The sequence below is a fragment of the Sprattus sprattus genome (assembly GCF_963457725.1).
Source record: "Sprattus sprattus genome assembly, chromosome: 19".
NCBI classification, from domain to species: domain Eukaryota; kingdom Metazoa; phylum Chordata; class Actinopteri; order Clupeiformes; family Clupeidae; genus Sprattus; species Sprattus sprattus.
Genome location: NC_137917.1, coordinates 24,357,356 through 24,372,454, shown reverse-complemented (window position 1 = coordinate 24,372,454; position 15,099 = coordinate 24,357,356). Strand labels below are relative to the sequence as shown.

At 44.2% G+C, this 15,099-nt stretch overlaps 1 protein-coding gene across 1 annotated transcript in view; it reads right to left on the bottom strand.

Annotated features, from left to right (window-relative positions):
- Positions 1-1,871: 1,871 nt before the first annotated feature.
- The window catches only part of LOC308380179 (exostosin-1a), a 47,544-nt gene continuing 34,316 nt past the window's right edge, over positions 1,872-15,099 (bottom strand). Inside the window, exons 3-11 of the mRNA XM_080857452.1 lie at positions 12,925-13,032; positions 11,240-11,359; positions 9,677-9,809; positions 7,337-7,455; positions 6,515-6,610; positions 6,187-6,276; positions 5,818-5,978; positions 5,278-5,449; positions 1,872-4,053 (exon numbers count right to left, since the gene is read on the bottom strand). Of these exons, the coding sequence (XP_080713578.1) occupies positions 3,868-4,053; positions 5,278-5,449; positions 5,818-5,978; positions 6,187-6,276; positions 6,515-6,610; positions 7,337-7,455; positions 9,677-9,809; positions 11,240-11,359; positions 12,925-13,032 (1,185 nt within the window). The 3' untranslated portion in view covers positions 1,872-3,867. The remainder of the gene's footprint in view (positions 4,054-5,277; positions 5,450-5,817; positions 5,979-6,186; positions 6,277-6,514; positions 6,611-7,336; positions 7,456-9,676; positions 9,810-11,239; positions 11,360-12,924; positions 13,033-15,099) is intronic.

Here is a 15,099-nt window from a genome sequence, read left to right as displayed (position 1 = left end):
ACTACCATAGAGTGTAAGGATGCTTTCCAATATTCATGATCCCGGTCAGCTGTGGAGGTCTCTGCAATTACTCAACACAGAGTTGCTATGCTAGAAAAGGCAAGTATTGGAGAACTGTAATGAAATATCAACATTTTAGAAAAAGACCATGGTTAAAAAAATAAAGCAATACTTGGCCACAAGTGTAACAAATATTTGTTTATTTATTTTATAAAATCAGTCTTTAAAAAATTGAATATTTTCTATTATTGTTTTAAACTCTGTAAAATAAATGAGTGAAAGGACAAGAATCGTGGGATTGGGAAGGGAGTAGCAAGACGTTGAAAAAACAACATCAACACAAACAAAAACAAACAAAAAAAAAAAAAAAACATAAAAAGGTCTGATGAACACCAAACTGATATCACAGAAGCGCGATGGACAGAAACATAAAGAAGCGCTGAGAAGTGTTCCTACGATGAGACAAGGAATGTCAGTCAAAACATTTCCAGTGTTAGACGAGGTAAACTAAAAAACACTTTTATGTGTAATTGGACATGAAATGTGAAAACAAAACCAAACAAAACAAAAAACAGAATTATTCCAGTCTGCAAACTCAGAAGAATGAAAGAGTTGATCTTTGTGTTAAAGGCAAAAAAGCGAGAGAAATTAATAAAAATCATAGGAGTGTCTTCCATCAAAGGCACATTCAAATAATTTTCAGGATATCAGCAGGGCAGGGCACAGGCCTAAAGATTCTACTCCACTGACCCAACACAGCTTCATCAAACAGACCTGTGCTTTGACCACTCATAGTAAAGATGCAAGCGCAAGGACCTCAGGGACAATGTCAGAGAAACGAACAAAAAAGAAGTCCTAAAAAAGTGTTGTTTTTGTCCCCTTGTACCTTCGGCCATGTTTGTTCACAGCTGATTTCCGGGCACATGCCTTCATATGCCCAGAGTAATACTAGAGGGTTAGAGGAGTCTGGTCTCCTACATCCTCTCCTCACCCCTACCTAGAAACCTCACACGCAGGAAAATGGCAACCCTTTCTTCCCAAGCTATTGCTTTGCTTTGCTTTACTTTACTTTACTTAGTGGGTTAGTGAGGAGCAGGGAACAATTTAACAGCCCCGACCATCGTCAACAACTCGATAAACCATAAAGCAGTGGTGTGGCTTTTTATGTGCATCACTTTCAACTGGAAATGTGATATCAGGGAATGGGGGAAACTGAACTACTAACAAACAAAACACAGCCATTGGCACGATATGCTGACAATAAGGGCAGTATAAATTGTGGTGGGTCACTGGACATCCAAGAATGCAGCACTTAAAAAGTCTAGCCACTGCTGTCTGGTTGGCTAGCCAGCTAGCTAACTAAATTAGCCACAGGTATGAATGCTCTTGACCCGTTTCTAAATTGGTCAAGAGGTGAGGTGTGTGCCATTTCAACCCCCCCCCCCTCCCCTCCCCAGCAACAAGCCAGGCAACAAGTGATAAAATGACAAGAGATGTTACAACCATGTACAATTCCCCTTGGAAAAAAAATAATAAAAAGTTTCAGTAATATCTAGGTTCTTTTGCAAAAATAAATATACCTACAAGTTTATATATTTATAGTTATATACACACACAACACGCGCACACGCGCACACACACACACACACACACACACACACACACACACACACACACGCACAGACACACGCACAGACACACGCACACACACACACACACACACACACACACACACACACACACACACACACACACACACACACACACACACACACACACACACACACACACACACACACACACACACACACACACACGCACAGACACACACGCACAGACACACGCACACACACACACACACACACACACACGCACACACACTCACACACGCACGCACACATGAGATGAAGGACAATGTTTTTGTATTTAACATTTGTTCTAAAACGCTTTTTAAAAGGAGGCGAGGGTTGAGACTATTAACTGTTTTTTGTTACTGTGTGATAAAAAGGCATGACACAGTCATAAATAAAGTGACTGAAGGAGAACTTAACTCACTGAGCAGATACCAGGTTTTTTTTTTTTTAAATCAACAAAATACTGAATGCTGCTAAAATCTATAAAACTTAGGAGACGGACCACCATGGCTTTAACACCTCAGGCAGACCAAGCCAGACTGTACTGAATAGGGGACCCTTGCTAGACTGCACTGAATAGGGGACCATGCTTTTTGCTAAAGAAAATGGATAGGTGTACATGTATTCCTATGGATGGCAATACAAGATAAGGCGATGTGTTGGTCAATATTTAGGATCATATGTAGGATCAAGGCCTCAAATGCAGCACTCCTTAAAGTCACCAGACATTCAAATACCTGTGAGCCAATACAGAGAATGTTCCAGGACACCACTCTCACTGCAGTACGCTTTTATCAGTCCTGATGGTCCAAAAACGATGTTTAGAGAAGGGGGCAAAAAGTGATACTTGCAGGCCAATCAGAATAGAATCAATTAATTATGCATGTGATGCAAAAGCATATCTTCATTCTTAGACGTGAACAGAGAAACCCGGCAAGGCTCAACACAATACACTACCTTGCCCTCTGTTTGAAAGCAGCCTTTTAGGGGCAAAAAAACAGAAAACACTTTTCTTTTGTAGGTCTATTCCTAAAAATTGGGTCCTGAATTTCAATTCCATTACCCTACTCTGCGCTCTTTGCACAAACAGGGAAAGACGGGGATTAAAAGGATTATTGAAGCTGTATTTGTCCAGTTTTGCAGGAACTTTTGAGATGTAGGGATTAGAACCAGTAGAGCAAACGACCTCAAGTCTGTCCGATAGGCCATTTCTCTAAAGCATGGGTAGTGTTATCAACTGTTATTGGCCAAAAAAAAAGTCAGTCATGTCAGGATGTATAAAACGCAAGGCTACTTAGGGGGGGGGGACTAATAAACATGAGCAGCATGGATGATGGGCTTTCGTTGTTCTTGGTCTTCTTCCTCGCAGCGACCCGTCTAGTCTCCCAGAACCACAGTATGTGAAAAGGCCAGGCACCGTGCAATGGTCATCCTCAAAGATCTTCACAGAGAACACCACATTACAGTATAACACCAAACAAACACCCCCCCAAAAAAAAGTGAAACCACTCAACAGTAACAGTTCTGATTTCTGCATAGAGGACACAAGAGAGGTGCAAAGAGGGGACAGACTGTGGTGAACTGTGCTATGTAGCGTGCCGTGTCACAGCCATCTGATTTTGCTGTTGCTGTTTGTCCGCGCTGTTCCTCGCCACTGCCTGCGTTGTCATAGTCACCGTCGTCATTGGCGATACATTTGTGGGGGTGGAAGCCAGACGATAGTTCTGTTTTCCTTGCGTGATACCAGCAGACAGAGAAGAAAATGACTTTTTTCTAACACGCCAGTGTAGAGAAACAAAACAAACTTCAAAGAGTACAAACAATTATTTGCATACTGATAGACCACTTCCCAGGGCATTCTGCTTGGTTTGGCTCAACATCAACACATCTCGTGTTTGATGGTAATAATTTAACGAATAACCGAGCCACTCTCCGTGTACATCTCACTCTTTCCGTTTTCTGCTTTCTGTGTCCAGCAAAAAAAAACGATGTGTTTGCCCCAAGCTGCCCAGAGCAGCCACGCATCGGAAACCTCTTTACAAAAGGCAAGCGCAGGATACATCGAGTCTCCTTCTCACTAACCCTTTTTAGTGTGCAGGAGAGAGTGTGTGAGAGCTGTTTCATTCCCAGCCGCTCCCTCCTTTAACACTGACGAGGGTTTCAGGTCGAACCCCTGGCCCCACGTCTGCCCCACGAAGACCTAAATCAGGCCCCCGACGGGAGGGAGCTAGAACTAGAGTCTCTCGATGTCTTTGTACTTTTTGCGCAGTATGGACACCTGGTCTTTGAACAGAACGGGGTCCAGTCTCATCTGGGAGTGCACCAGGGGCATGCTGCCAAACCAGCTGGCAAATTTGTTCATGCAGGTCTGCCTCTGGGCGAAGTGGTCAGGGTCTGCCCAGCGAGAGGCTCTGGAGGTCTGCAGGGGGATAAACACACACAGAAAAACACACAGAATTTCTCATTAAATTCCCTTTTTTTATTTTTTTTAAAGCAGGATTGTTAGGCAGAGACTAAAGGAAGAGGCACTACTGGACGGCTACTAGAATGGTTTATTTATTTGACTTTGTCTGATAACGTTAGCCGTGGATCAGTAAATCTACAAGGAGTAAAGCAACTGGCTTCGAGACCCGAGTCGAACAGGGGGGGGGGAAAGCAGTCTGCCAGCATCAATGCTTCACTCCCAACATAAACATTTAATAATACCTCCAGCAGGGAACGGAAGCTGGCACATCTGCTGAATACATTGGACGAGAACACGAGAAAAGAAAACAATGCTGAGAACTTTTGCCGCAATGTCTTGTGTCCTGTTCGTGTGGGATTCGTCAGAGAGATAGACTCCGCTCCAAACTACACACTGGACTGCGTATCGAGAGATTAAGAACAGATTAACTCAAATAAATCAATTCATCCAGCAGGCAAAAGATACAAACTGCAGACCGACACAGAGGAAGTGTATGTTAAGCTCATAACAAAAACTAAATCTGACTTGCACGAGCCTTCGGCTTATGCATATTACCTGAAGCTGTTAAGGATGAAAGTTCATGACACCACTGCCGGCTAAAGAGCGCTCAAAATGACTCAATTTGCTAAAGGGTTCCGGGGGAACTGGCTCTATGAAAAATGATTTTGGAGTGCTTTTCGTCATTTGATAGATTTTTGGATTTGAGAGTACAGGGATAGGATTATAGGGGCGACAGTGGTACAGGAGGTAGAGAAGTCGTTTAGTAATCAGACGGTTGCTAGTTTAATTCCCTGTTGAAGCGTCCTTGAGCAAGACAATGAACCCATCATTGCTCCTGATGTGCAGTGTGCCATCAGTGTAAATGCAAAATGTGTATACATTGTAAGTCGCATTGGATAAAAGCGTCTGCTAAATGACTAAATGTAAATGTAAATCTAAATGTAAATGTAAATGTAAATGTAAGTGTAAATGTAAATGTAAATGTAAGTGTAAATGTAAATGTAAATGTGAGTGTAAATGTAAATGTAAGTGTAAATGTAAATGTATAGGATCCAGCTCAAAGCCACACAGACAAGGCGGTCACCTGTAGGCACTCAGATTCTTTTGAATGAAAAGGGCGTTAAAAATAAAATGAATTATTATTATTATTATTATTATTATTATTATTATTATTATTACCTGTCCCATCATGGTCTCCTTGTACTGCTTCTTCTGGGTGACTTTGATGGGGGGCATCCTGGTGACGGCCGATACCAGGAAGTTCATGAGGATATCTTCACAGTTGGAGAGCTGGTCCACCATGCTTTTCAGGCTGGTTGGCAAGTAGCTGGTGTATAAATAGTTGTAGTATCTGGGGAGACGAGGAATAATGGTCAGGGGGGGAGGAGGATGGAAGCCACACTAGGGGTGACTGGTGGGTTTAGGGCAAAAAAACACTAATGAACACAATTTAAAATGGGACAAAGTGTTCCATTGACATGACTGGGATAAGCGCCAGCTGCACCCAAAGTGAGCACTTTGACTAATCAATGACGTTTCACTCAATATTCAATAATTTCGGTCCATATTCCCGCTACAATCCGGCTTTACATTACTTTTCTGACCTTTCGGGGCTCAACAAATGCGCACCGATACACAAGCAAGGTCAGATAATACCAATGATTTGCACACACACACACACACACACACACACACACACACAAGGTCCTGTGTGTTTACCGGTGATAAAAAGCCGCTCCTGACAGCACCATGGAGAAGTCATTGGTCCACTTGGAGGTGTACCCCCAGCGCTCCTTGTTCTGATCCCAGAAGTGACTGCGAGCTGGATATCCCACAATCCTCTCTGGGAAACTCTGCCATACAGTGAAGGCAAAATCCACCTGCATAAAAACAAATACATTTCTTCCTGTCAGGACATTCATCATGCACATACTATTCTATTGTTTATCATTTTGGTCTTCCTGTCAAATTCACCATACCTTCTTCATCAGGTTTAAGTTGTTACAGTTCAACTAGTATAATCAAAAGCGACCAGATCATAATGTTTAAAAAGCACCCTGTTGACTATTGGATGGTAAAAAAAAGTACCTCCGTCGTCGAAAGAACAGTATCTTCATCGAGACTCAGCACTGCGTCCGTTACAATACTGTCATAGGGAAGGAAGCGGCTACTCATCACCTGCAGAAGCAACAACAACAACAACAAGAAAAAAAACTTTACCCACAATGCAGCAGAGCAGTGGCTCCTGAAACGAGTCTCTTCCAAGTCTTTCTTTCTCTCTGACAGCTTGCCAACTCTGTGGGTAGCCCTGCCATCATCATTCATGGCTGACGTTAAATAAAGTTAATTCTATTCAGGTCTTAATGATGTGCCAGGGCGCCGCGGTGTTTGCCCCCGTAGGGGGGAGGTAACTCACCTTGCTCTCCCCCTCGATCACGATGACAGGAACGCCGGTGGCCGGCCAGCGGTGCTTAGCAGGCAGGGGCTTGTCACAGTTCCAGAGGACGATGATCTGCGGGGGCCGAGCGGCCGAGGGGGGAAAGAGACCAGAAGTCAGACGTGATCCTGGCCATTTAACAACACGCAGCACAAATCAAACGGATGAAGCGATACGCATGTCTGAGATTGAGCTCTCTAAGGCTAATCAGTGCCATTTTAGTCTTCGTACATTCACTCTATTCAATTTGTTCCCGGGACACGATTGGGGGCAAGTCAGGTGACTGGAATTAAGCAGGAAGACGAAGATTACACCCCATTTCTAGCATCTCTGGAGTATTTTATTTGAGCAAGGTCATCACAAAGGATAGAAATCCCTCCAGGGAACAGGGCTGGTGTGGGGGCAGCAGCTACAGTAGTTCAGTGGCTCAGTGGCTGGATCAGATGTCCCTCTTGATGGATATTACTGTTGGCTTTTTGCTTTATTTTCGGATGAATTATGCCTAGCATCGAATTATTTCCCATTTCTATGATTTAAACGGTTCTCCTGAAAGCGCACGCCGGTGTTATCGACAGCATACCTCATCACAGAGGGATAAGTGTCAGTTTTTGTCAATTTGAAAAATTGGGGTGGTCGCTGACATCAGTGCTTAAATAAGAACACACATACACTCTGGTCCTCCAAATCCACCTTGGCTTAATCCTCTGTTTGTGTTTAGGTGCGGACATGGCACCCCTGAGTCGTCTGTCCCCCAGAGAGACAGCAACTATCGGGGGGCGGAGGGGGGGTCTGGTGGCATACCTGGGCACAGTGCTGGGACTTGGCCACCGCCACCAGGAGCTTGAGGATGGGCTGGGACTGCGACACCAGTGGCGTGACGGCATGGATGACCGCCGTGAACTTAGGAAGCGGTTTGCTGCCTGAGGTGGTCCCAAACCAGGAGACAAACAAACAAACAAACAAACAAACAAAAACATTATATTTGATCAAAAATTCCAAAACTCAAAATGAGCACACATTCTGCATTATTGAAAAATAGCTGATGAAGTCTGTTTTTCTTTCCCTCCGGTTTCCAGGTTTTGTTATTAGAAGTGTTGGCTGCATATTGCCGAAGCGATACTGAAATGAAGACGAAATACAGAGGACGGATGAAAGGCCTTACAACAACAAGGAGCAAAAAGAAAGAAAGAAAGAAAGAAAGAAAGAAAGAAAGAAAGAAAGAAAGAGCTATGCAGAGGACCCTAAGGACCCCACTTTGATACAGATGCCTTTTTAAAGAATCAGGAGTACTGGGCTCAAAGGCTCCCTACCACGTTCACAAACTCAAGAGAAGGGGGAGGGCCGTCTGCAGACCCACAACACCTTCAGACAATTAACCTGCGTCTGATTGGCTCCTCCACAATTAACCTGCGTCTGATTGGCTCCTCCACAATTAACCTGCGTCTGATTGGCTCGTCCCTTCACACCTTTCATCTCTACTGTGATCCGGCTAGAAGACTTTCAAGCCACCCATTTGAGTCATCTGGGAAAGTTTTTTTTTATTATTATTATTATTATTATTATTTTACTTTTTTCTGTTTATTATTTAATTTTTGTGAGCGGCATAAAAACGAGGATGCAAAAGCAGCACAGTGATCCGTGTGCTCGAACTTAATTGGAAGATTGGCTTAAAAATGTAAACAATAAAACAAATCGAAGGTCGGCAGTTACCAGAGGAAAGTTTGCCTAGCGCAAAGGTAAAGTAATCAAACCAGAGAGATCGTCTGGCTCTGGCTCGCTGTGGTCACTTTGAACTGGAGTCTCTGTGACACATAAATGAATGGATGAAAGCCTACACCAAGTAATTCACAGAGGTATCAATGTGAATTACACCCCAGTGTTTACCTTTGCCCACACACGAGCACACTAAGGAAGACGAGTGTGAAATAATGCTGTTTTAACTAATATAACAGCAAACCGCATTGAAATGAACAGGACAGACAGAGGGGCTGTATTATAGCCTATGGGCTGATTCTGAAGACAACGCTTTTGATTCCATAATCACTTGACCAGTGCAAAAGTTATTCTGATCAGCCTTTTTAAAGACATTTAAATGAGCTGTTGTAATGGATAAAACATCCAAATTTGAACATCAACATGGCACATCTTTTATCCAAAGAATAAAACCAAAGGAATAATGGTGTAATTGATCATATTTGATCGAGGTCAAATATATCAAAAAGATATATGACAGATGTGAGCAGTCACGGGAAACGAAATACCAGCCAAATTTTACCAACCAGCTACAGCTTAAATGTTCTGTCCTTAAGTAGTTTGCTGTTTAATGCCTTTGACTAAACCAACACTCCCATCGGATATATAAGATCCCTGTAATGGATACATTACATTCCTGTATTGGATTTATTACATCTCTGTATTCGATAAATTAGATCCCTGTATTGGATACATTGGATGCCTGTATTTGATATATTAGATCTCTGTATTGGATATATTAGATCCATGTATTGGATATATTAGATCCCTGTATTGGATATATTAGATCCCTTTATTGGATATATTAGATCTCTGTATTGGATACATTAGATCTCTGTATTGGATATATTAGATGCTTATATTGGATATATATTCTATCTCTGCCCTAGAATGTCAAAGATCATTGTAGAGGATGAATTAGATCCCTGTAGCAGATGAATTTGATCCATGCAGTGGAAAAGTCCCTCCCTCTAGATCAGATATATTAGATCATTGCAGGGATGAAGCCGATCCTTGTGTGTGATTGTGCATGCCTGGTGTTGCTTGAGGGCGGGTTAGGAGCTGTGAGCTGAGAGCCCCTCCACTCATTAGTAGGGATAGGCGCGCTCTACTTCCAAAAAATAAATGCGATTTCGGGTGCGAGTAAAAGAATGTTAACTTTGAGTAGAATAAAACCGCACTCTCAAGCTTTTCTCATTGATATTTAGACCAGTTTATTTCCAGACGCGTTTCGGTCTAAGGCGCCATCGTCAGTGTGTGAGCCCCTCCACTCACCCAGGCTGGAGTAGAAGAAGGGGAAGTCGCCCAGGTTGGAGGAGTACTGAGGCAGCACACAGGAACACACACACACACACACACACACACACACACACACACACACACACTCACCCAGGCTGGAGTAGAAGAAGGGGAAGTCGCCCAGGTTGGAGGAGTACTGTGGCAGGGTGAAGAGGCCCCCGGGCAGGCTGTTCCACATCAGGCTGCTCCTGGAGCCATGCTGGAGCACACGGTCCTGGATGATCTGAGAGGGAGGAGCGAAGCAGCACACAGGAACACACACACACACACACACACACACACACACACACACACACACACACGTACAATGTACACACGGCACACACACACACACACACACGTGTGCATGTGTACACACGGCACACACACACACGCACACACACACACACATATGCACAGGCACAGGCACACGCAAACAGACACACACAGAAAAAAAGAATCAAGGTCAACCAAGTCCTTTGCCATAAACTATTTCCAGAAGATATTGAGGAATCCATAATATCCAAATCACTTTTTTCTAAATGTAAAACTCAACAAAAATGTATGGATGAAGATATGATTATTCATCACCTTTTTGACTAGCCTATCCACAATGCATGAAATCATGCCAGAACATGAATAACCTTTACTGGGAAACACTTCATTTCAGCGAAAAATCCATCATCTTCTGTCAAACTGAAAAATAATCTCTCAATAACAGCTGCTGGCGGCCATTTCAGACATCTTATTAGCAACTAGTAGAAGAAAAATAATCTGGGATATTTTCGCGTGCGTGTGGGTGTGCACACACACACACACACCTCAGATTCATGGTGAAAATAACTCCTGTACTGTTAAAGACTAAACTTAGAGCGCGGGCCGTGAAAAGAACGAAGCTACTGTATATAGCCACGGGTCACGCCAGCTATGTCAAAGACACAGAAACTCAAAACACAGCAACAACGATTGAGGGGCTCCGTCCGAAACGAAATGAGCCTGGTCTCAAGAGACACCTGTTCCCGTTAGCGGACACTGATACAAGGGGCGTGAGACTGCGAGGGGTGTCCTATTACCTCCAGGCAGTCATCTCCTGGAGCACTTCCTCTCGGGATAGACTGGTGTAACGAGAGTCTGGGTGTTGAAGGGGTGGCGTGGGGGTGGTGGGGGGGGACTTGGGGCGGTTCTGGATCACTGCTCTTTCAGGAATAACCCTGCCACATGATTGACTGGCCAGATGTAGGACGCGGGCCCGGCGACAACATGTGCTTCTAACACATGTTGTTGTGGCTTCAAGTCCACCTCCGCATTTATAAGCCCCGCCCCCCTCCTCCCACCCCATATCTTTAAGCCAGGCCATGCCATGAACATGTCAGGGTGTGAAAATGCAAGCCGCTGATGGTGGTGGTGGTGTGGGGGTTGGGAAGCGGAGGTGGACTTGACCGAGTCACATCTGGCCCCCTGCTATCACAATCACATGGTTGGGCTGTGACATGGACACACCAGGGAGACCGCCTATGCTTTGATCTCTGGCACATCTGCGGAGCAACAGGACATTGTGTTTCGTGCCGATCTCACCCCCCGACAGGGTGGGTCCGCTGTGCCGCGACTTTTTTTCTAGTTCTGGTGCCGCTGTCTCACGTTGATTGATGGGCCCCACTTTCCCCGCTCACTCACCTCTAGAGTGGTGAGGACAATCTTCTCCACGGACGAGAAGTAGGCCTCCCAGAGGAACTGGGTCTGCTGGCGGAGCGAGAGGATCTTATCCTGATGGATGGAGCGCACCGTGGAGGGAATCTGTCCAGGGAGGAGAGATGGAGAGAGAGAGGGGGGGGAGAGAGAGAGAAGAGAGAGAGAGAGAGAGAGCGAGAGAGAGAGAGAGAGAGAGAGAGAGAGAGAGAGAGAGAGAGAGAGAGAGAGAGAGAGAGAGCGAGAAGAGCGGATTACTCAGGCAATTAACCTCTGTGTTTGTCAAATCTTTAACTGATCATTTATGTGGGGGGGGGGGGGGGGGGGGGGGACACAGAATGAAAGAGCGAGCGAGGAAAAGAGCATAGCTGTACGTCGCATATGAGAGAGAGAGAGAGAGAGAGAGAGAGAGAGAGAGAGAATCATGTATGTAAGAGCAACCTTCTGAGAGCATTTTCACTGCCTCCAACTCGATACTATAAAGTTGTTTTTTACAATGGAACACAAATTCTACACAGTTAGTCTAAACAACGACTGAACTCAAATACTATACAGTAAGTTTTACACAACAACTGAACTCAAATACTATACAGTTAGTATAAACTAACTTTATTTAATTTCAAACTGCCACCAACTCAACACTATACAGTTCGTTTAAACTATGACTGAACTCAAATCAGCACCAATTAAGAAGGATCTAATGAAATTAGCGTGAACTGACACACAATGGAGAACCAGGCGGTGCAGCTTCCATTACGAACTCCTCGGCAGCCGTTACCCTCACCACACCACCATTCAGCTAATGACACCCTCAGGGAGGAGTGTTTCTATGACATACAGTTATAACTGCCATCCTACTCAGACAGCAGCTGCCAGGGGCCCAGACCCCGTGGTTCCCTTCAGCTCAAGGGCAGTAAGGAAGCTAGCTGACGAAATTCTTAGCATTAGCACCTCCTGAGACCAATTTCCTTCGTGCCATTATCTCCGAGCAGCACTTTTTTTTTTTTTTTAAACATGTCGTGTTCAGGCCAAGCCTGTTAATGAGGAGTTGGAAAGGGGGAAAAGACCCGAAACAGAAAGACGGACAATTATTGATAATGACCACCTAAAGCTATATGGATTCTCTCGTCAGCCAGCAGAATGATATAGCGTGGCTAAACGTGGCTTGCTGCCCGAACGGATGTGGCAGCTGTGGAGACGAGACGAGACGAGATGAGGTGTGAGATTAGTGGGAGTGGAGATGGGGAGTGTGGGATGGATTGTGGCTGAGGTAGAGAATATGGAGGTTAAGACTGACAGCGCACATAAGTGAGATGAGGTCATCTGGATTGGGACGGAGAGATACCGCAAGAATTGGGCTGAGGGGGAAGAGAGAACGATAAAGTGAAAGAAAAGATGAGAGCGTGAGTGAATGAGTGAGTATGGAGTGAGTGAGTATGGAGTGTGTGAGTATGGAGTGTGTGAGTGTGGAGTGTGTGAGTGTGGAGTGTGTGAGTGTGGAGTGTGTGAGTGAGTGAGTGTGTGAGTGAGTGCTTGAGTGAGTGAGTGAGTGAGTGAGTATGGAGTGTGTGAGTATGGAGCGAGAGAGAGCTAGAGAGAGAAAGAGAGAGAGTGAAGGAAAGAGACAGAGTGAAGGAAAGAGAGCACAGGAGACTGAAAGGTGAGGCACACACCTGTAGCAGCAGCCTCTCGTCCCCGATGACGGCAGCCGTGTTCCAGGCGATGACCTCGGAGAAGGGGAGCTCCCAGCCATTACTGAGCATGACGGGCACACAGGCAGCCTAGCAACCACCACAGGGAAGGAAGACGTTAGCTCAGCCTAGCAACCACCACAGGGAAGGGAGATGTTAGCTTAGCAGGGTTAAACCAAGAAGGTCCGTGGGAATGTCTGACTGCATCAGTAGGCTACGCGTCTATACAGTAAAATCAAGGCTAAGTTGTTCATAAACTCCCACGAAATGTTGAAATAAACAAATAATAGTGACTCTCCTTCATTGAAAACGAACACAAGACTACGTTAGCTCAGCAGGCTAAACCAAGAAGGTCCTAGGAATGTCTGACTGCATCAGTAGGCTACGCGTCTATACAGTAAAATCAAGGCTAAGTTGTTCATAAACTCCCACGAAATGTTGAAATAAACATATAATAGTGACTCTCCTTCATTGAAAACGAACACAAGACTACGTTAGCTCAGCAGGCTAAACCAAGAAGGTCCGTGGGAATGTCTGACTGCATCAGTAGGCTTCGCGTTTATACAGTAAAATCAAGGCTAAGTTGTTAATAAACTCCCACGAAATGTTAAACAAATAATAGTGACTCTCCTTCATTGAAAACGAACCCAAGACTTCAGCTTGAAACAGTTACTTGCCAGTTAACTACCTTTTAGTAGCTCAGAAGGTTAAACCAAGAAGGTCCGTGGGAATGTCTGACTGCATCAGTGGGCTTCGCGTTTTTCAATCTCCCATGAAATGTTAAAATAAACCAATAATAGTGACTTTCGATCATTGAAAATGAAAAAAATACTTCAGCTTGAAACTTTTAGTACACTTTTTATTGAATTTCTGGTAGGAGAAAACCAATGGTAAAGTTCCATATGTTTGTCATACATAACTAATAATAGTTAATCCAACGCAAATAGAAACAGAAGCTCACACATCACAAGAGATGAAGATAGAGGTGTGCCTGAGATTGACTTTAAGTGACATACATACATACATGGCTACATAGAAAAGCCATTGGTTATAATCTTTTTGTTTTATTTACTATACTTGACTTTTTGACTTCACTCTTCCTGATATAACTAGAAGGAACTTATAGGCACTAAAGTTGGACCACAAACATCTGCCTCTTCCATCTCCATTACTCTAAGCTCGTACATGAAATACCAGTGGCTCGAATAGATCTGTCCTCAACAGATGCTTTCAGCAAATCTACACTAATGACTCCTCACTTAGCAACAGCCAACTTCATGCAAAAGTGCAGCTGGCCGTGAGGGAGGCTCTGGGCCCGATGCGGCCCTGATCCGGCTCAGATGCGGCACAGATCCGTTCTCTGGTCAGCTGCTCACCGAGATACAGCCTGGCCCATTAGGCCTTCACATCAATCTGCCATCTGTCCAGCACTGACACCACCTCTCGAAAAGATTATCAAATATCAAAGACCCAGGGGGCTTCGCTGATCTGCATTACAAATATGCCGCAGTCAAGTCCACATTTAAAACATTAGGTCCATGCTCGTGGATGCAGCACTAAAGTGCATTTGTAAACAGAAAACTAGATTAGAATACTATACAGTTAGTTTTATCTAACTTTATTTTAGTTTAAACTGCCAGCAACTCAAAATACGACTGAACTCAAATACTATACAGTTAGTTCAAACTAACTTTATTTTAGTTTAATCTGCCTCCAACTCGATACTTACAGCTAGCTCAAATCAGCACCAATTAAGAAGGATCTAATGAAATTAGCATGAACAGAGAGACAATGGAGAACCAGGCGGTGCTTGCTCGTGGATGCGGCACTTAAGTTCATTTGTAAACAGAAAACTAGATGGTCTGGATCCCAACTGTCAGGATTTTTCAAGAGAAAAGGGGCGAGATGAAAACTGCAGTAAACAGGTAGAACATGAAGACCATGCCGACATTTGAAGATCTTGATAGATTAATGGTTTGTTGGTTTAAAACGGAACTCTACAAGTCAGACACGTTGCCCGTTAGAAAGACTAATTTTGAGTCATAATGCCACCCTGATGGTTAATCATCATGGGCAGTCTTTGGGCACTGATGTCGACTAGGCACCTGGTTTTGCACAAGCGAATAACAGAACATTGGGACCTTAATGTAGTATAGC